At 53.2% G+C, this 20,631-nt stretch overlaps 2 protein-coding genes across 6 annotated transcripts in view; both read right to left on the reverse strand.

Moving 5' to 3' along the window:
• Positions 1-2,098: 2,098 nt before the first annotated feature.
• irf3 (interferon regulatory factor 3) lies at positions 2,099-12,326 on the reverse strand. Of its 2 annotated transcripts, none has more exons than XM_069191878.1 (11): positions 11,995-12,326; positions 9,972-10,134; positions 9,694-9,871; positions 8,214-8,266; positions 7,357-7,408; positions 6,308-6,445; positions 5,483-5,629; positions 4,326-4,697; positions 3,564-3,685; positions 2,441-2,629; positions 2,099-2,378 (listed from the first exon to the last, which is right to left on the reverse strand). In XM_069191878.1, exons 1-10 carry the CDS (start codon positions 12,291-12,293, stop codon positions 2,480-2,482), a joined length of 1,674 nt encoding a protein of 557 aa, XP_069047979.1. In that variant the 5' UTR covers positions 12,294-12,326; the 3' UTR covers positions 2,099-2,378; positions 2,441-2,479. The 2 variants fall into 2 exon arrangements, with proteins under 2 accessions (XP_069047979.1, XP_069047980.1); XM_069191879.1 differs by lacking the exon at positions 11,995-12,326 and adding an exon at positions 11,639-11,936.
• Positions 12,327-15,081: 2,755 nt separating this feature from the next.
• Positions 15,082-20,631, reverse strand: part of prr12b (proline rich 12b) — a 31,227-nt gene continuing 25,677 nt past the window's right edge. For all 4 annotated transcript variants that reach the window (XM_069191761.1, XM_069191760.1, XM_069191762.1 and 1 more), the window contains 5 exons: positions 19,544-19,660; positions 18,442-18,539; positions 17,624-17,755; positions 17,340-17,435; positions 15,082-16,241 (listed from right to left, as the gene is read on the reverse strand). In XM_069191761.1, coding sequence (XP_069047862.1) covers positions 16,107-16,241; positions 17,340-17,435; positions 17,624-17,755; positions 18,442-18,539; positions 19,544-19,660 — 578 coding nt within the window. In that variant the 3' untranslated portion in view covers positions 15,082-16,106. The remainder of the gene's footprint in view (positions 16,242-17,339; positions 17,436-17,623; positions 17,756-18,441; positions 18,540-19,543; positions 19,661-20,631) is intronic.

The raw sequence follows: 20,631 nt of genomic DNA on the forward strand, positions 1-20,631 counted from the left end.
TGCTCTGTTTGTGTTTTTCCACACTCATTGCTAATCTGACAAACCAGCTGCAGAGCTCAGCGGTGCTCAAGACTTGCATTGAGGCACAGGGACAACACGAGCCACTGACTCTCTTCCCAGAGTGGAGTGGGAAGTCCATGTTGGTGTGATATCAAAGTCACATGAAATTTTCTAGACGGTAGCCTTTGCACTTCATGACTGCAGTTGGTGGAAATGTATGGGTTACCAGTTTAACAGCTTTTTTATGGCTTTTGGTGCAACAGCGCCCCTCTGTGGCTCATTTAAGTTCACTAACATTTATTTTCTATAGTGCCTTTCCTGGTACATCTTCACAAGGCGGTTTACGGTAAAACATCCAAGCATCAGAGCTGTTAATTCACAAATTAATACAGTACATGGTGTTTGAGACCAAAGGGAAAGATGCTGACTGATTTGCAAGAACTGATGAAGGTTGAAGTATCGTTCCACAGTCTTGGAGCAACAGAACAGGAAGCGCTGGGAGAGACGGAGAGCTTTGCGTCTTGTAGTGGGAGATGAGTAAAGGTCGGTCCAGACAGTACTAACAGCTTGTGATGTGCAGAGGGTTAACTGAGTGCACTTGTGCAGTCAGGAGCCAAAAGTCATCACTCAAAGATGATCTGCAGCGCGAGTAATGTGTTGAGATCCACAGGGAGCTGGTTCAAGTCGGTAAAGAGAGGTGATGCACACTCATACATGGTCAGTTTAGTTAAAAAGTGAGCAGTAGAACTCACTTATAATGTTATGATAATGATAACAATACGGAGTTGTGGTATTGAAATGTCTTTACCGTATTTATTAATATCCCTCATTGCATGGGTTATAAAACAAAAAAAAAATCCAAAATTAGGCAGTGAAGGGAATTCGAGTACATTTCTGAAAATGAGGTAGTGGTGTAACTCTGTTTCCTTTCCCAGTCTTGCGGGCAGAGTTTGTAACTTATATTTGGATGTGCTTTGGTTACGAAACCCAGTGCGTCTCCCTTTTAGCATCAGTTTAAAGGATTATTTAGTTTAGTTCTAGCTGCCCTTACAGTGATTCACCACCCCTACGAGTAGGAGGGGGGTGAGAGATGAGGAAGCATGCTGACCAGCAAGGTGCTGGAGGGTGAGAAAACTCTGCAGCTGTAAAGATTAGCCTATAATTATTTTGTTCTGACTTGTAAATGAACGCCCATTATTGCACCAGACAGTTAAAGAAGCCCTGTAACTGCTCAGTAGTTACTGCCCTGTGGGGTGTGTAACTACTAAACTTTTGCACGGTTCTTGCACTGACACTGCTGGCAAGGCCATTGTATTCATTAATTTTTTTAAAAAAAAACTAGTATTTAGACTCATTTTTCTATTTTGTTTAGAAGCCTTTCCAGTTTCTGCAACATTACAATCAGCCAACTAGAGGAATGCCTGCAGTCCTGGGACAAATCGCAGGCTCCAGAGCGGACAGTGGACAGGCACTGGGCACGAACACTGACCAGGGCAGACACGAGTCCGAGTCTCCCACTGCTGATCATGAAATACAGTGGAACAGTGTCTAATCGGGTCCTGAATGACTGAGCACAGATTTAGTTACCTGTCGTTTCCTCCCATCGCCTCTCTCTTTCAGTCCTATTGGCACAGAGTCACACTGGAGTCAGAAGAGGAGTAATGGTCAAACACAAACCCGAACCCGGGGTAGAGGGGCTCTGTGAAGGAGGCCTGGACTCTGTGCAGGAGGGTCACTGTGTCCCCAGAGATGCTGTAAAAGGACAGAGTTCCAGCCCTGTGGTCCACATACACCCCTATCCTGGAGGAGGGAAGGACAGGTACTACAGTTTCTTCATTATTGTGCCAGAAAGACCAACTGGAACCAGAGCAGAACAAACTCCAGGCCGTGTTATTGTGTCCAGGGCCACAGTAAAAACTCCATCCTGTCGAGTCCTTCATACTGTATGCGATTCATATATAAGCCCCCCCAACCACTCCACTCCACCTCCCAGTAACAGCAAAACCCAGAGAGCCCCTCTCCACACAGCAGACACTGCAGGGAGCCGCAGTGCAGCTGCAGTTTATAACACCGCAAAGAAAAAACAGATGCAACTTGGTTTGTCAGAGGAGGTAGTTGATACTTTATTTAGCCCACAAGATGAAACATCTCTGTAGTTTCAGTTCTGCGCAGTGGAGCACAGGATTACTGCTCCACTCAGAGACTGGAGTGAAGACCAGTCCTGCTGCCCAGTAGTGACCTTGAAATGAGTCCTGATACTGAACACCAGCAGAAAGATCCCTCTCACCGTGGATCACCACCACCTCCCTCTGTCTGTGTCCCGTCTCTCTCCACCCTCTGCCCCCTCCTTCAGTCCCGTCGCTGTCCCTCTGTCTGTGTCCCCTCCCTCCTCGGTCCCGTCCCTATCTCTCCCCTCCCTCCTCGGTCCCGTCCCTATCTCTCCCCTCCCTCCTCGGTCCCGTCCCTGTCCCGTCCCTGTCTAGCTGAAATCCATGCTCTCCAGTGAGTACAGGTGGCTCAGCAGGCTGGGATTGTCTGACACCTGCAGATCCACAGACTCACTTTGCAGAGAGGAGGCTCCTCCTTGGACAGCCAGCATCTTCAGCATCTGGAGAGAGGTGAGGACTACCTGCAGGCAGAGAGGGGTTAATACACACACTGACTGGACACTACTGTACACTAACACTGCACTGAGAGAGAGGGGTTAATACACACACACTGACTGGACACTCCAGTACATTAACACTGCACTGAGAGAGAGAGGGGTTAATACAGACACACTGACTGGACACTCCAGTACATGAACACTGCACTGAGAGAGAGAGGGGTTCATACACACACACTGACTGGACACTACTGTACACTAACACTGCACTGAGAGAGAGAGGGGTTCATACACACACACTGACTGGACACTCCAGTACATTAACACTGCACTGAGAGAGAGAGGGGTTAATACAGACACACTGACTGGACACTCCAGTACAGTAACACTGCACTGAGAGAGAGAGGGGTTAATACACACACACTGACTGGACACTCCAGTACATGAACACTGCACTGAGAGAGAGAGGGGTTCATACAGACACACTGACTGGACACTCCAGTACATGAACACTGCACTGAGAGAGAGAGGGGTTCATACAGACACACTGACTGGACACTCCAGTACATGAACACTGCACTGAGAGAGAGAGGGGTTCATACACACACAGACTGGACACTCCAGTACATGAACACTGCACTGAGAGAGAGGGGGGTTAATACACACACACTGACTGGACACTCCAGTACATGAACACTGCACTGAGAGAGAGAGGGGTTAATACACACACACACTGACTGGACACTCCAGTACATGAACACTGCACTGAGAGAGAGAGGGGTTAATACACACACACACTGATTGGACACTCCAGTACATGAACACTGCACTGAGAGAGAGAGGGGTTAATACAGATACACTGACTGGACACTCCAGTACATTAACACTGCACTGAGAGACAGGGGTTCATACAGACACGCTGACTAGTATAGAACTTTGCACTCTTCTCCTGTCTCACCTCCAGCATGATCAGCTTCTTCTCCCAGGGTCTCTGATCTGGGTCGGGCCACTTCTCTCCCAGACAGAACCACACAGAGTATGCAGGTGACTCAGCCTTCTGCTCCATGAACCCAATCAGCCCTGCGAAGGTCACAGTGCTGTGAATCCCTCTGCCACGGTCTCTCACTTCCTCAGTCACTTTCTCTCCCTCTGTATGCCCCCGACGACCTCTCACCCCTCATCCCTGACAAAGTTTCCCCCTTGCCGCAACAACCTCTCACCCCTGATGATCCCCCCCGATAAGATAAGATCACCTTATTGGCCACATACAATTTCTTGCATTAGGAATCTGTCTTTTTGCAGACCCCAGCTTGCTCTCCATGAGACACACAGACAGGGAGAGAAGCTGGGGGTCAGAGCGCAGGGTCAGACATTTATACGGCGCCCCTGGAGCAGTTGGGGTTAAGGGCCTTGCTCAGGGGCCCGACGGAGTAGGATTCCTCTGTCGGCTGTGGGATTCGAACCGGCAACCTCCCAGCCACAGATCCACCACACCGCCCAGACAAACCGACTTGTCTAAGCTGTGCCTGCTTGCCACAGAGCCCCGACGACCCCTCACCCCGGATGAACTCTCCCCCCCCGGCCCCGACGACCTCTCACCCCGGATTAACTCCCCCCCCCGACCTCGACGACCTCTCACCCCGGATGAACTCTCCCCCCCCGACCCCGACGACCTCTCACCCCGGATGAACTCTCCCCCCCGACCCTGATGACCTCTCACCCCGGATGAACTCTCCCATGCTGTACAGCTCCTCTCCTCTCTCCTTGGGCACCTCTCTGGGCTGGCCGCTCCTGTCGAACCTGGAGAGGCTCCAGAAGGCGTGGGTGTCACCCCAGCGGGCAGCTCGCACCCCCCGGCCCTGGACGGTCACCTCCAGCCCTGCGCCCAGCTTCTCCAGAATCCGATGGGTTAGCCTGGCCTGGCCCTGGTCCAGGAGCAACTCCGGGCCGGGCAGGGAGACCAGCTCCAGGCCCTCAGGGTCCACAGCAGCACAGGGGTCCGTCCAGACCACCCGGAACCCCCTGGGATTGGTCACTTCATGCTCACGAACCTTGACCCCTCGGAAGTAGACGGTCACATGGAACTGTGTGGCTGAGAGAGAGAGAGGAGACACACTGTTCATGTGACACTGTCTGTAGAGGGAACGGTGTCCGAGAGGGAGAGGAGACACACTGTTCATGTGACACTGACTGTACAGGGAACTGTGTGTCTGAGAGGGAGAGGAGACACACTGTTCATGTGACACTGACTGTACAGGGAACTGTGTCCGAGAGAGAGAGAAGACACACTGTTCATGTGACACCGACTGTACAGGGAACTGTGTCCGAGAGGGAGAGGAGACACACTGTTCATGTGACACTGACTGTACAGGGAACTGTGTGTCTGAGAGAGAGAGAGGAGACACACTGTTCATGTGACACTGACTGTACAGGGAACTGTGTGTCTGAGAGGGAGAGGAGACACACTGTTCATGTGACACTGACTGTACAGGGAACTGTGTGTCTGAGAGGGAGAGGAGACACACTGTTCATGTGACACTGACTGTACAGGGAACTGTGTCCGAGAGAGAGAGGAGACACACTGTTCATGTGACACCGACTGTACAGGGAACTGTGTCCGAGAGGGAGAGGAGACACACTGTTCATGTGACACTGACTGTACAGGGAACTGTGTGTCTGAGAGAGAGAGAGGAGACACACTGTTCATGTGACACTGACTCTACAGGGAACTGAGTCCGAGAGAGGAGAGACACTGTTCATGTGACACCAACTCTACAAGGAACTGTGTCCGAGAGAGAGAGGAGACACACCAGCGCCTGTGACCATTGCCCATCAGCCGCCCCCCTGGACACCAGGTGCCGGGTGCCTCTCTCTTACCCAGCCTGTCGTCCACCATTGCTCTGCTCATCCCCGCCTTGAACTCCTCCACCTGCTGCTGCTCCAGCTCCGGCCCCACACCCACACAGACGGCTGGCTGCTCCGCCTGAGGGGTCTCGAACGGAGAGCACACGGGTCGTGCTACGTCTGCAGAAGACAGGAGGGAAGGGAACTGTAGCTCCTATTGTAACAGACTGTTCTACTGTACTGGGACTGTAGCCCCTATTGTAACAGGACTGGTCTACTGCACTGGGACTGTAGCTCCTATTGTAACAGACTGTTCTACTGTACTGGGACTGTAGCCCCTATTGTAACAGACTGTCCTACTGCACTGGGACTGTAGCCCCTATTGTAACTGGACTCTCCTACTGCACTGGGACTGTAGCTCCTATTGTAACAGACTGTTCTACTGTACTGGGACTGTAGCCCCTATTGTAACAGACTGTCCTACTGTACTGGGACTGTAGCTCCTATTGTAACAGACTGTTCTACTGTACTGGGACTGTAGCTCCTATTGTAACAGACTGTCCTACTGTACTGGGACTGTAGCTCCTATTGTAACAGACTGTTCTACTGTACTGGGACTGTAGCTCCTATTGTAACAGGACTGTCCTACTGTACTGGGACTGTAGCTCCTATTGTAACAGACTGTTCTACTGTACTGGGACTGTGGCTCCTATTGTAACAGACTGTCCTACTGTACTGGGACTGTAGCTCCTATTGTAACAGACTGTCCTACTGTACTGGGACTGTAGCTCCTATTGTAACAGGGCTGTATTTACAGAGACACATGGAGAAACGTCAGGGAGACATTAAGAGGGCTACCTGGCTGAGGCCCACAGATGTTCAGCTCCTCCAGACACTCCTCCAGCGTGCTCTGATTCAAGGGAGGAGACATCACGCCCTGTGGGTAAAAGAAGTGTGCCCCAGCTTCTGGCAGCTGATCATGGGAAAAACCCAATCCTTAAAAACAAACAAGGGGCCATAGTCAGGGCTGAAACCACAGGCAGCCAGAACTTACTTAGGACACAGGGTCCCAGAGCCCTGAGGACATCAGTCAGGACACAGGGTCCCAGTGCCCTGAGGACATCAGTCAGGACACAGGGTCCCAGAGCCCTGAGGAGATCAGTCAGGACACAGGGTCCCAGTGCCCCGAGGAGATCAGTCAGGACACAGGGTCCCAGTGCCCCGAGGAGATCAGTCAGGACACAGGGTCCCAGTGCCCTGAGGAGATCAGTCAGGACACAGGGTCCCAGTGGCCCGAGGAGATCAGTCAGGACACAGGGTCCCAGTGGCCCGAGGAGATCAGTCAGGACACAGGGTCCCAGTGCCCCGAGGAGATCAGTCAGGACACAGGGTCCCAGTGCCCCGAGGAGATCAGTCAGGACACAGGGTCCCAGTGGCCCGAGGAGATCAGTCAGGACACAGGGTCCCAGTGCCCCGAGGAGATCAGTCAGGACACAGGGTTCCACTGCCCCGAGGAGATCAGTCAGGACACAGGGTCCCACTGCCCTGAGGAGATCAGTCAGGAATGGTCAGTGCAGCAGATGAATACTGAAAACTATTCTGCAGGAAAGATGCAATGTTTTATTGTACAGGATACACAACGACTGAATGTGATTCACGTATTTGAAAAAATGCATCACCCACTCAGGACTATAAATTATAGGTGGTTAACAGCAGACTTCTGTAAATGCCAACACTAAAACCTGGAGTGGATCGGGCTTCTGTAAATGCCAACACTAAAGCCTGGAGTGGATCGGACTTCTGTAAATGCCAACACTAAAGCCTGGAGTGGATCGGACTTCTGTAAATGCCAACACTAAAACCTGTGCTGTGCAATGAGATCCTCTTTAACCCAGGTACCCTCATACCTGCTAGTTGCTCGTCTGGAGAGAAATGTTCCTGGATTCCTGCTGGAGAAACCTGGAGAGAGAGGAGAGGTGCACTGTCTGTGAGCCACAGGGAGCAGGGGTCTCTCAGGAACCGGGACGTCCAGCAGGGAGCGAGACAGGACAGGCTGTAGCCTCTGCAGTGTGAACTATGGTCTGTGTGTCCCGGGGCAGGGGCTGTAGGGCACAGGACACAGCCACAGGCTACAGAGCGAGGGGAGAGCAGGGTATAACCCTTCGAGAATATGTGACATGGGCTCTTGCCATTCAGGTCCAAAGCACACAAGACAGACAGTGGGCCTGCAGTAATACAGAGTGAAGGGTACAGTCTGCTAGAGTGGTGGCTATAATATACAGCCTGGGGGGTACAGGGGACAGCCTGGGGGGGTACAGGGGACATGTGACAGCCCTCTGGGGTAAAGGGTACAGGATAGTCTGAAAAGCATAGGACGTGACCTACAGCAGTGGACTCCAACCCTGGTCCTGGAAAGCCCCAGTCCAGCAGGTCTTATTGATCACCAGTGGATCACCAATTCCTAAAGAGGAGGAAGTGAGCAGGTGTTTCATTTGATTAAGGAATTCAGAGACCATAAAGGTCCACCTGTGTCAGACTCAGCACTTAAGAACCTGAGTTCTCTTAATGGAACAATTACATAATTAATTAATCCATGAGGTGTAGAGATAAGTGATCTATAAGTCTGACTGGACTGAGGCTCTCCAGGACCAGAGTTCAAGTCCCATGATGTACAAGGGACAGTTTGTAGGGTAGGAGACAAACCGATAGGGAGTAGCTCATACAGTGAAGGGCACACTGAGACCTTAGTGGGACAGACTCTCACCTCCTGTGACTGACTGTCAGAACCCAACTCCGCACTGTCCTGTGACCCTGGTCCTGGGAAGAGGAGAAAAAAGGTGGGGGTGTGTGGTGGGAGGTGGATTAATAATTATTAGGGTCATTTTACGATCAAATACCACTGAAGAGATGAGCACTCCGTCTCAGTCAGGCAGCGTGTCAGTGTATCAGGGCAGCAGAGCGCCGAGTCTCAGTCAGGCAGTGTGTCAGTGTATCAGGGCAGCAGAGCGCCGAGTCTCAGTCAGGCAGCGTGTCAGTGTATCAGGGCAGCAGAGCGCCGAGTCTCAGTCAGGCAGCGTGTCAGTGTATCAGGGCAGCAGAGCGTCGAGTCTCAGTCAGGCAGCGTGTCGGTGTATCAGGGCAGAAGAGCGTCGAGTCTCAGTCAGGCAGCGTGTCGGTGTATCAGGGCAGAAGAGCGTCGAGTCTCAGTCAGGCAGCGTGTCAGTGTATCAGGGCAGCAGAGCGCCGAGTCTCAGTCAGGCAGCGTGTCGGTGTATCAGGGCAGAAGAGCGTCGAGTCTCAGTCAGGCAGCGTGTCAGTGTATCAGGGCAGCAGAGCGCCGAGTCTCAGTCAGGCAGCGTGTCAGTGTATCAGGGCAGCAGAGCGCCGAGTCTCAGTCAGGCAGCGTGTCAGTGTATCAGGGCAGCAGAGCGCCGAGTCTCAGTCAGGCAGCGTGTCAGTGTATCAGGGCAGAAGAGCGTCGAGTCTCAGTCAGGCAGCGTGTCGGTGTATCAGGGCAGAAGAGCGTCGAGTCTCAGTCAGGCAGCGTGTCAGTGTATCAGGGCAGCAGAGCGCTGTCTCAGTCAGGCAGCGTGTCAGTGTATCAGGGCAGAAGAGCGTCTAATCTCAGTCAGGCAGCGTGTCGGTGTATCAGGGCAGCAGAGCGTCGAGTCTCAGTCAGGCAGCGTGTCAGTGTATCAGGGCAGAAGAGCGTCGAGTCTCAGTCAGGCAGCGTGTCAGTGTATCAGGGCAGCAGAGCGCTGAGTCTCAGTCAGGCAGCGTGTCAGTGTATCAGTGCAGCAGAGCGTCGAGTCTCAGTCAGGCAGCGTGTCAGTGTATCAGGGCAGCAGAGCGCTGAGTCTCAGTCAGGCAGCGTGTCAGTGTATCAGGGCAGAAGAGCGTCTAATCTCAGTCAGGCAGCGTGTCGGTGTATCAGGGCAGCAGAGCGTCGAGTCTCAGTCAGGCAGCGTGTCAGTGTATCAGGGCAGAAGAGCGTCTAATCTCAGTCAGGCAGTGTGTTGGTGTATCAGGGCAGAAGAGCGCTGAGTCTCAGTCAGGCAGCGTGTCAGTGTATCAGGCAGCGTGTCAGTGTATCAGCGTGTCAGTGTATCAGGCAGCGTGTCGGTGTATCAGGGCAGAAGAGCGCTGTCTCAGTCAGGCAGCGTGTCAGTGTATCAGGGCAGCAGAGCACTGAGTCTCAGTCAGGCAGCGTGTCAGTGTATCAGGGCTGACCACACCTTCCTCACCTCTCTGTTGCACTCCTGGCAGGCGGTACACCTTGTGTGGGTTGGCGGAGTCATTGCTGTGGTCGGCTACAACTTCCACCCTCTTGGCCTTCAGAGCGCAGCGGAAATTTCGCTTCCAGACAGAGGGGTCTGCCCGGTCCACTCCCTCCCTGAACGAGCCGCTGGCCACTGCCCAGGCCTGAGAGACGCAGAGAGATCGGCAGCAGCTAGTATGATTCAGGACCATAAAGAGATGGACACTGAATGCAAGCATGTCGAGGGGAGAGAGACAGACAGACCTTGAATATGAGCGTGTCGTGCTCGCTGGAGTCCTGCCTCAGCCCATGCTTCCAGGGAATACAGAACTCCGTGCGCTCCTGATTGGTCCAACAGACTCCTGGGTACTGCCTACTGTCAATCTGTTCCACCAACCAGGGCAGGATCAAGGGCCTCTGGGACATCCTGAAAGACCAGCGGTGAAGTCACCGACGATGAGGAGGACGCCAGCCTGGAACAGACCGTCGCCACGCCTAACGACCGCATCGGGGTCACCAGCAGAGACGGGGCAACTTTCACAGCACTGAGCCACACAGCTCGACCCTGCATACTGAATTCAACACCCATCGCTTACCAGTCCAATTCTAATGCCGTGACAAAACTGGAAAACGCGGAGTGGACCAAACTGCTATGGAACAGGACATCAGGAAGTTCCATTCCCGGTCAAGAGACTGGCCCATGGACACAGACAGGAGTGTGTGCACATCTGTACCCGTGAAGCTCTTCCACCGACTCTCGCTCTCCCGCCTGCCTGCGTAACGTTCAGACAGCAGCTGGTAGCCTGATCGGGTCAGGACTCAGAAGCTGGGTCTCCTCCCCCTGACCTGTGTGCAGTGAGGTTCCTTTCTGGTGCAGAATGATCACTGTGCGTCTCCCAGGTGGGGTTACTGGTGCAGAATGATCACTGTGCGTCTCCCAGGTGGGGTGACTGGTGCAGAATGATCACTGTGTGTCTCCCAGGTCGGGTGACTGGTGCAGAATGATCACCGTGCGTCTCCCAGGTGGGGTTACTGGTGCAGAATGATCACTGTGTGTCTCCCAGGTCGGGTGACTGGTGCAGAATGATCACCGTGCGTCTCCCAGGTGGGGTTACTGGTGCAGAATGATCACCGTGCGTCTCCCAGGTGGGGTCACTGGTGCAGAATGATCACCGTGCGTCTCCCAGGTGGGGTCACTGGTGCAGAATGATCACTGTGCGTCTCCCAGGTGGGGTCACTGGTGCAGAATGATCACCGTGCGTCTCCCAGGTGGGGTTACTGGTGCAGAATGATCACTGTGCGTCTCCCAGGTGGGGCTGCTCTTCAGTTGTTGATATGCAAATATTTACAGTGTGCTTCTAAAGTCAAAGCCTTATGGGATGAATGTGCTGTACAAATGCAAGGAATTGTGTTTGTATTTTCACAAATACAAGAGACGTGGAGATGGAGGAGGGAGGTGAACTGCAACACAATACTTGTGAAGAAAACTAAATTTGGAAGTTGCGTGTTTTCCCAGCTTGACCTGTGACCAGCCTTCCTCCCTGTTCATGGAGACTCCCAGCTCAGGACTGACTTGTACAAAGACTTCCTATCACTCTAATATCACACTGCTGAACGCACATCGACCCCCTGGACACACTCATGTTATGAAGTGTGCACATTAACACACTAGTCACCTCACACCTGCAAAAGTAGAAATGTCACCCCCCCACACACACACCCGAGACCCTAATATCACCTCCCCTGAGACAACGCTAACCGAGACCCAAATAGCACCTCCCCACACACACCTGAGTCGACACTAACATCACATCTCAGCCACTGAGACGACACCTGAGACACTAGTATCACCCCCGACACCGGAAGCAACACTAACACCACACCTGGGGCCCTAATATCACTCCCCGTCCTACACCTGCACGCAGACTAACCTGCTCCCGGCTCGGTTCGGCAGCCCGTCCGCTGCAGGCCCGGCTGTGCGGCCTGTGTCCGGGCAGACCCGCGGCGGCTGTTCCTGAGCCTGCGGCTGCCGGAGCTCCGCCCGAACTCTCCCGCAGCGGGTCCCGCAGGCGGACAGCGCGTTTCAGGGGAATAAAAACCGACAGATCAGGTCAGGCGCTGCGTGAACGCGCTCGAGTAAACGGCACCCAGGGGCCGGTGTCTCTCACTCGGCCTCTGTCGGGGAAACTGCTCTCGGTTTCGTTTTGCCTTTCCTCCGTCACCGCCTGACCCGCCTCCGCGCCGCGCCCCCCAGACGGACGGCACGGAGCCCGACTCTCTCTCTCACCTTCCACCGCCGCCAGGAGAGCCAGCTCCCCCGGGGAGCACACTCACAGGGACACCGTGGGACGGGTCAAAACGCGCCGGGCCTCTTGGGGGGGGGAATCGACACACTTCAGGGATTAACGACGCGCGGAAGACGGCAGGAGGGACCCAGATGAGCACCGGCCCACTTTCCCTGACCGGGCCGGTCCTGGTCAGCGTCCACGCCGCGCGGGAGGCCCCGGACACGCGTGCGAACAGACTGAGCGGGCCGGGCCGGAATCCGGGCCCGAACCCTGCCGGAGTTACAGGTGACACCGTCATGATGAAGTCCTGTTGGCTGGTTTGTAGTGTACTGCGCGCATCGTGTGGGAGTGCTGTCTGTCGTACTGTTTGCGTCCCGATAGAGCAGAGCGAAGACGCGGAGAGGCTCTGTGGCTCAGGATCTGCGCCTGTGGCTGGGAGGTTGCCGGTTTGAATCCTGCGGGTGGTAGAGAAATCCTACTCCGTTGGGCCCCTGTGCAAGGCCCTTCACCCCAACTGCTCCAGGGGCGCTGTATAAATGGCTGACCCTGCACTCTGAGCCCCAGCTTCTCTCCCTGTCTGTGTGTCTCACGGAGAGCAAGCTGAGGTCTGTGAGAAGACAAATTCCTAATACAAGAAATTGTATCCGGCCAGTAAGGGGATCCTATCATACACCTATAAGTGTATACACATGGCTCGTAAACCCCCCTCTCTGTTTCCGGCTCATCACACCCAAGACAGGCCGGGTGTAAAGAACCATCAGATCACATCGTGAACTGCCGACCCCCGGGGATGAATACAGTACCTGAACTGAAGTGTGTGCAATTTGGGGTTTCATATACATTTCATATAATTTCATATAAATATATGTATGTATATAGAAATATAATTTCATATAGATTTACATATATCACCCTGCAGCTCCCAGCTCACAGCCCCACTGGAGCCCAGCAGTGGGAGCCTGGCCAGTACCTGGAGGGGAGACTCCTGGGAGAGGTGTGAGTGGGGCCAGCAGGGGGCGCTCACCCTGTGGTCTGTGTGGGTCCTAATGCCCCAGTATAGTGACGGGGACACTAGACTGTAAACAGGCGCCGTCCTTCAGATGAGACGTCAAACCGAGGTCCTGACTCTCTGTAGTCATGAACAATCCCAGGGTGCCTCTCGAGAAGAGTAGGGGTGTTACCCCAGTGTCCTGGTCAAACTCCCCCCTGGCCTTTACCCCTCATGGTCTCCTAATAACCCCCCTCTCTGAACTGGCTCCATCCCTCTGCTCTCCTCCCACTGAGAGCTGGTGTGTGTGAGAGGACTGGAGCATCATCCAGGTGGGGGTGCAGGGGATCCCCATGACCGGTAAAGAGCTCGGAGTGGAGAGTCCAGAAAAGCGCTGTAGAAGTGTAGGAAATTATTACTACAATCCCCAGGAATAGGAGAGCGACGCGTCCAGTGTCCACTAGGTGGAGGTATTGTGGCGCTAATGCAGGTAAGGAAGGAATCAGCAGCTGCGGTTATACAAACTGCCCGCCAGGCGGCGGTGTTGCGGCCGTCCCCGCCCGCTAGCGGTCAGAGAGGCAGGATCGTCTGTTCACTCGTCTGCCTGAGGTCAGCTTGAGTGGAAGCACAGGCCTACAGGCCTCTGTCAGAAGTTAGGTAATTGAATGTTAAATTAAAGAAGTATTATGTTATACTTTGTAAAAATGTAATATGAAAAATATGTAAAATTTGTAAAACTGGGTAGATATCATATTCACAAGACAAAGTGGTCTAAGTTTGGTAAACTAATCCTACTTACTCCTTTAGTGATTGTAAGGTGGAAATGCAATATTACTTAAACTGCATTCAAAACTTTAAAAAGTACCCAGGGAAAAATAACTGATGTCTGTCAATATTTTGTCTTATTGGGTTCAAATTTGTAGTGACCTCTGGCTGTGTTATTTTTTTAATTCCCTTTCTCCTTTGAACTAGTCATTAAATAAAAGTTAATAAATGTTACAAGCTAGATATTTTCATTCCTCATGGTGAATAACAGTTTAGTTTTGTTCTGTTGACGTCTGAATTGTTTTTTGAGAATCTGGAGTAAAATTGTTTTTGAGACGTTCTTGTAAGAAAAAGGTTTTAGACGCCTCTCATCCGCTTCATGGGACTGTTACTGGGCAGCGGAGCACTTTTAGCACCAGACTGCTCCAGCTCCGGTGTTCAAGGGAACGTTTCCACAGGTCTCTCTTCCCAGGGTGTATAACGCTGCCCTAGGCTAGGACTGTTAGCCATTCATTTGCTCATCTATGGACAGCATGTTGCTCCATTGTACTTTTTGGACACTCAATCTGTATATACCTATGCACATTGTGCACAGATTTTATTGTTTTTACAGTGCCTATGATCATATTTTTCACACACCTATGTATTTATTTTTTATATGTATTTTGTATTACTGTACGGATTCTAATTTTTTGTCTATCCTGATGTCTGTTTTTTTTTTGCTTGTCTTGGGCTGCTGTAACACCTCGATTTCCCTTTGGGATCAATAAAGTCTGATCTAAGTCTAAACGACGTGGTTCGAAGGTCACAGGGCTCCCCAAGCCACTCATGCAGAATCTGAGGCCAGGTGCTGCAGCTGAATGTCCCAAGGCAACGTTAGAAAACACTGCTAGGAGTCCAGGTTACTCAGGAATCGGAGCACTAAGTCAAGGGCTGCTTGTTCCAGACCCCCACCACTTTTTGTGAAAGCTCTCCCCCTGTCAGTTTTCCGCCAGTCCCCCTCTAACCAGTCTTGAGAGACTGGTAGTGAGACGCCATTGAAAACCTACTGGGCGGCTAGTGTGGTCTGACTGGATGACATCACACGGGGGTGGGCGGGGCAGAGGGCAGGAGAGGCCAACCAGGGAGAGACAAAATGCCCTCCCACACCGCACCCCCCAACAACGACACCGCCTGCGTCGGGATGATCAGATGCGATTGAATAGCAGCTGATCGTCTAGCTTGGTCTGACTGGATGACATCACATGGAGTGGGCGGGGCAGAGGGCGGGAGACAACAGGAAGAGAGACAAGCCCCCCCCAGACCAGGAAAACAAGACGCCCAGGAGACCAAATTCCTTTTCTCTTTTTTGCAAAGAAAGTTTTTTTCCATTTTAATCAGTTTGTGTACACACTATACAGCTTGAGTTTTACATATTCAGAAAAGAACCAAAAAAAAAAAACAAATAATAAAATAAAACATTATCCGACACTAAAACAATAAAAAATAGAAATATATATATTATAATAATATTAATAATAATAATCAGAACACAATCGTACAGCAACACGGGGTGAAAAAATTGTAACAACAGTTCACACTCACAGATGGCTGGGGTGATCTCGAAAAGTAAAGTTTTTAGGAATATTTTCAAATTGCTTTTTTCATATATATTTATAAAAAAAGACAAAATCTGTTATTTTCCGGAGGGATGGGGGCAGGAGGGAGGGGCGGAGATGAGGTGGGGGAGACTGGACCTGTGTCCGGTCGGCAAGTGGAATTTTTTTTTCCGTTTTTTTTTTTTAAAAAAGCGTCTGCAAACCAGCCACCGTCTCCGCCCGGAGGGGCGCGGGGCCTTCGTCGCTGCGACCGTCTTCGCCGCCGGGTCCGAGGCCAGAGAGTCGCGGGGGTCGGGGGTCGGGGGTCGGGGGTCAGCGTCGACAGAGCGCCCCCGCCTGCGCCTGTACAGTATTTACACGCTGGAAGTCGGAGTGTCGGGAACGCAGGCCGAGGGCGCGCTGTGTCCCGGCTCGGCCCGCTCGGGTCCGGACAGAGCGCCGTGCTCTTCCAACGGAGAAAAACAACTCTTCCAACAGGGCGTTCGGCACAGCGAGGGGCCGGAGCATGGAGACCCCCAGACTCCCCCGGTCCCCCCCTCTCTCTCCTGCGCCCCACAGAGTGGACCCGGGCTCTGCGCCCCCTTTCCCTCCCCTCCCCACCCTCCCCGTCATTCCTTCCCCCACCACTGGGGGGCGACAGTCCATCTCTCCGCCCTGCCTCTGGCGGCTGTCGGGGTCGCTGCATCCCCGGCCCCCCGAGCCTCGATTTCGGAGGGGGCTCCCCTCGATTCCGGCGTCCCCCGCTGTCTGGGCCGCGGCCTCAGGCCTGCGCGCTGAGGGTCAGCAGCTCGATGAAGGAGTCGAACAGCGTCTCCAGCCAGCCCTGGTTCGCCATACACTGCTGCACCACCTCCTCCTGCCCGGGGTCCTCCGCCGCCTGCTCAATACTGTCCGTCTGAGAGAGAGAGGGGTCAATACACACACACTGACTGGACACTCCAGTACATGAACACTGCACTGAGAGAGAGAGGGGTTAATACAGACACACTGACTGGACACTCCAGTACATTAACACTGCACTGAGAGAGAGAGGGGTTAATACAGACACACTGACTGGACACTCCAGTACATGAACACTGCACTGAGAGAGAGAGGGGGTCAATACAGACACACTGACTGGACACTCCAGTACATGAACACTGCACTGAGAGAGAGAGGGGTTAATACACACACACTGACTGGACACTCCAGTACATTAACACTGCACTGAGAGAGAGGGGTTAATACACACACACTGACTGGACACTCCAGTACATGAACACTGCACTGAGAGAGAGAGGGGTTAATACACACACACTGACTGGACACTCCAGTACATGAACACTGCACTGAGAGAGAGAGGGGTTAACACAGACACACTGACTGGACACTCCAGTACATTAACACTGCACTGAGAGAGAGAGAGGGGTTAATACAGACACACTGACTGGACACTCCAGTACATGAACACTGCACTGAGAGAGAGAGGGGTTAATACAGACACACTGACTGGACACTCCAGTACATTAACACTGCACTGAGAGAGAGAGGGGTTAATACAGACACACTGACTGGACACTCCAGTACATGAACACTGCACTGAGAGAGAGAGGGGGTCAATACACACACACTGACTGGACACTCCAGTACATTAACACTGCACTGAGAGAGAGGGGTTAATACACACACACTGACTGGACACTCCAGTACATGAACACTGCACTGAGAGAGAGAGGGGTTAATACACACACACTGACTGGACACTCCAGTACATGAACACTGCACTGAGAGAGAGAGGGGTTAACACAGACACACTGACTGGACACTCCAGTACATTAACACTGCACTGAGAGAGAGAGAGGGGTTAATACAGACACACTGACTGGACACTCCGGTACATGAACACTGCACTGAGAGAGAGAGAGGGGTTAATACAGACACACTGACTGGACACTCCGGTACATTAACACTGCACTGAGAGACAGAGGGGTGAACTATGTAACAGAACAGTTACCTCTCTCTTGCAGTGTAGGAATGTGTGGTATTTATAGTGATGGAGGGAGTGATACAGGCTGTATATCCTGCAGGTTTCTGTAGACAGCTTGAAATCCTAGAAGAGAGAGACAGTATTACAGCCTGCTGAACAGACACAAACACACACACAGTCACACAAGAACACTCACACATGCATGTAGACACAGACACACACCAACACACGCAGACGCAGACACGCAGACACATGCTCAGACACACACACACTGACCCAGGCACACAGAGGGGTCACCCTGCGGCTGGTACCTGCTGTTTGGGGAGACTCCTCTTCACTCTGTTGAGGGTCTTGCGGTTGTAGGACTCCCCCCCCAGGCGCACCCTCACAGCCCCCGAGTCCAGGGGGTCAGCTGACATCTGAGGGTAGGAGTGGAGTGCCTCCTGGTGGAGATAAGAGGGGGTGCAGGACAGAGTGAATGGGTGACCAGAGAGGACAGACCATCCCCATGGTACTGAGTGAGAGAGAGACAGAGGAGAGAGGAGAGAGGAGAGAGAGACAGACAGAGAGAGAGGAGAGACAGGACAGAGTGAATGGGTGACCAGAGACGACAGACCATCCCCGTGATACTGAGTGAGAGAGACAGAGGATAGAGGAGAGAGGAGAGAGAGACAGACAGAGGAGAGAGACAGAGGAGAGAGAGACAGGCAGAGAGGAGAGACAGGGAGAGACGAGAGAGAGACAGAGGATAGATGGGAGAGAGACAGACAGGGAGAGAGGAGAGAGGAGAGAGGAGAGAGGAGAGAGAGACAGACAGAGGAGAGAGACAGAGGAGAGAGAGACAGGCAGAGAGGAGAGACAGGGAGAGACGAGAGAGAGACAGAGGATAGATGGGAGAGAGACAGACAGAGAGAGAGGAGAGAGGAGAGAGAGACAGACAGAGAGAGAGGAGAGACAGAAAGAGGAGAGAGACAGGGAGAGAGAAAAGACAGAGGAGAGAGGAGAGACAGACAGGAGAGAGGAGAGAGGAGATAGACTGGGAGAGAGGAGAGAGAGACAGAAAGAGGAGAGAGACAGAGGAGAGAGAGACAGGCAGAGAGAGAGGAGCAGGAGGGAGACACAGCAGTACCTGGTGCTGGGAGTTCATGCTGACTCTCCTCAGCAGTCTCCTCTTCTGCTCGTTCAGAATACCGTCGATCTTCCTCATAGGGGGCAGATACAACTCGTCTGCAAGACAAGGGGGCAGGTCAGGGGCAGTCCGGCGCAGGACAGAGGACATGTCAGGGGGAGGACAGAGGACAGGTCAGGGGGAGGTCAGGGGCAGGACAGAGGACAGGTCAGGGGGAGGTCAGGGGCAGGACAGAGGACAGGTCAGGGGCAGGACAGAGGACAGGTCAGGGGGAGGTCAGGGGCAGGACAGAGGACAGGTCAGGGGCAGTCCGGCGTGGGACAGAGGACAGGTCAGGGGCAGGACAGAGGACAGGTCAGGGGCAGTTCGGCGTGGACAGAGGACAGGTCAGGGGCAGTCCGGCGTGGGACAGAGGACAGGTCAGGGGCAGGACAGAGGACAGGTCAGGGGCAGTTCGGCGTGGACAGAGGACAGGTCAGGGGCAGTCCGGCGTGGGACAGAGGACAGGTCAGGGGCAGTCTGGCACAGGGGGGAGGTCAGGGGGGCTCTGGCGCAGGAATGAGAAAGTGCCGGCGCCTCACTGCAGCATCACAGTGAAGGACAGGAGAGCGGAGCTCTCTGGGACACAGGCTCATCACCAGCTCTGCCTCTGGCGTCTGCGCTGGGAAACGGAAATGAGATTCCCTGGATAACTGACGAGCTCCCAAGCCCAGAGCCAGCCCACCGGGACCCATCCGAAGAGCACCGGGGATTTCCTGGGAACCAGGGGTGAGACACTCTCTGTACCACCTCCAGGCTCAGTGCGGAAGAGAGGGGCCAGAGGAGGAGACCTCTGTCTCCCAGTTCTGCCTCCTTCCTGTCTCTCCTGATCTGGAAGAAGTCCCTCCCTCCTGTCTCTCCTGACCTGGAAGTGGTCCCTCCTTCCTGTCTCTCCTGACCTGGAAGAGGTCCCTCCCTCCTGTCCCTCCTGACCTGGAAGTGGATCCTGTCTGCATCCCGCTGGCCTGAGGTCGCAAATGTCATTCCAGACACATGGAGCTGAAGCAACTGACATTCCCAGTCCCCTGCGCCGCTGTCCCTCTCACCCCGCCCCCTCGCTCACCGTTCGTGTCCTCCAGAGCCTGGATCATGTCGGGGTCCAGGGCTGTGCTGACCAGCATCTCCACATAACTGCGGAACATCTCCCTCATCGCTCGTGTGTTCACACCGCGTACCAGCACTGAGAGAGAGAGAGGGGTCAATACAGACACACTGACCACTGACTGGACACTCCAGTACATGAACACTGCACTGAGAGAGAGAGGGGTTCATACAGACACACTGACTGGACACTCCAGTACATTAACACTGCACTGAGAGAGAGGGGTTAATACAGACACACTGACTGGACACTCCAGTACATGAACACTGCACTGAGAGAGAGAGGGGTTAATACACACACACTGACTGGACACTCCAGTACATGAACACTGCACTGAGAGAGAGAGGGGTTAATACACACACACTGACTGGACACTCCAGTACATGAACACTGCACTGAGAGAGAGAGGGGTTAATACACACACACTGACTGGACACTCCAGTACATGAACACTGCGCTGAGAGAGAGAGGGGTTAATACAGACACACTGACTGGACACTCCAGTACATTAACACTGCACTGAGAGAGAGAGGGGTTCATACAGACACACTGACTGGACACTCCAGTACATGAACACTGCACTGAGAGAGAGAGGGGTTAATACAGACACACTGACTGGACACTCCAGTACATGAACACTGCACTGAGAGAGAGAGGGGTTAATACAGACACACTGACTGGACACTCCAGTACATGAACACTGCACTGAGAGAGAGAGGGGTTAATACAGACACACTGACTGGACACTCCAGTACATTAACACTGCACTGAGAGAGAGAGGGGTTAATACAGACACACTGACTGGACACTCCAGTACATTAGCACTGCACTGAGAGAGAGAGGGGTTAATACAGACACACTGACTGGACACTCCAGTACATGAACACTGCACTGAGAGAGAGAGGGGTTAATACAGACACACTGACTGGACACTCCAGTACATTAACACTGCACTGAGAGAGAGAGGGGTTAATACAGACATACTGACTGGACACTCCAGTACATGAACACTGCACTGAGAGAGAGAGGGGTTCATACAGACACACTGA

The sequence above is a fragment of the Lepisosteus oculatus genome, chromosome 7 (assembly GCF_040954835.1).
Source record: "Lepisosteus oculatus isolate fLepOcu1 chromosome 7, fLepOcu1.hap2, whole genome shotgun sequence".
Classification (NCBI taxonomy): Eukaryota; Metazoa; Chordata; class Actinopteri; order Semionotiformes; family Lepisosteidae; genus Lepisosteus; species Lepisosteus oculatus.

What these genes read in the sequence shown, in the direction of transcription:
- irf3 (XM_069191878.1), bottom strand. Translation starts at nt 12,293, where the DNA reads ATGACGGTGTCACCTGTAACTCCGGCAGGGTTCGGGCCCGGATTCCGG. An exon ending in TCTCCTGGCGGCGGTGGAAG is followed by an intron (nt 10,135 to 11,994) that starts GTGAGAGAGAGA and finishes CTGGTCTTTCAG; the next exon opens with GATGTCCCAGAGGCCCTTGA. An exon ending in AATGGTGGACGACAGGCTGG is followed by an intron (nt 4,698 to 5,482) that starts GTAAGAGAGAGG and finishes TCTCTCTCTCAG; the next exon opens with CCACACAGTTCCATGTGACC.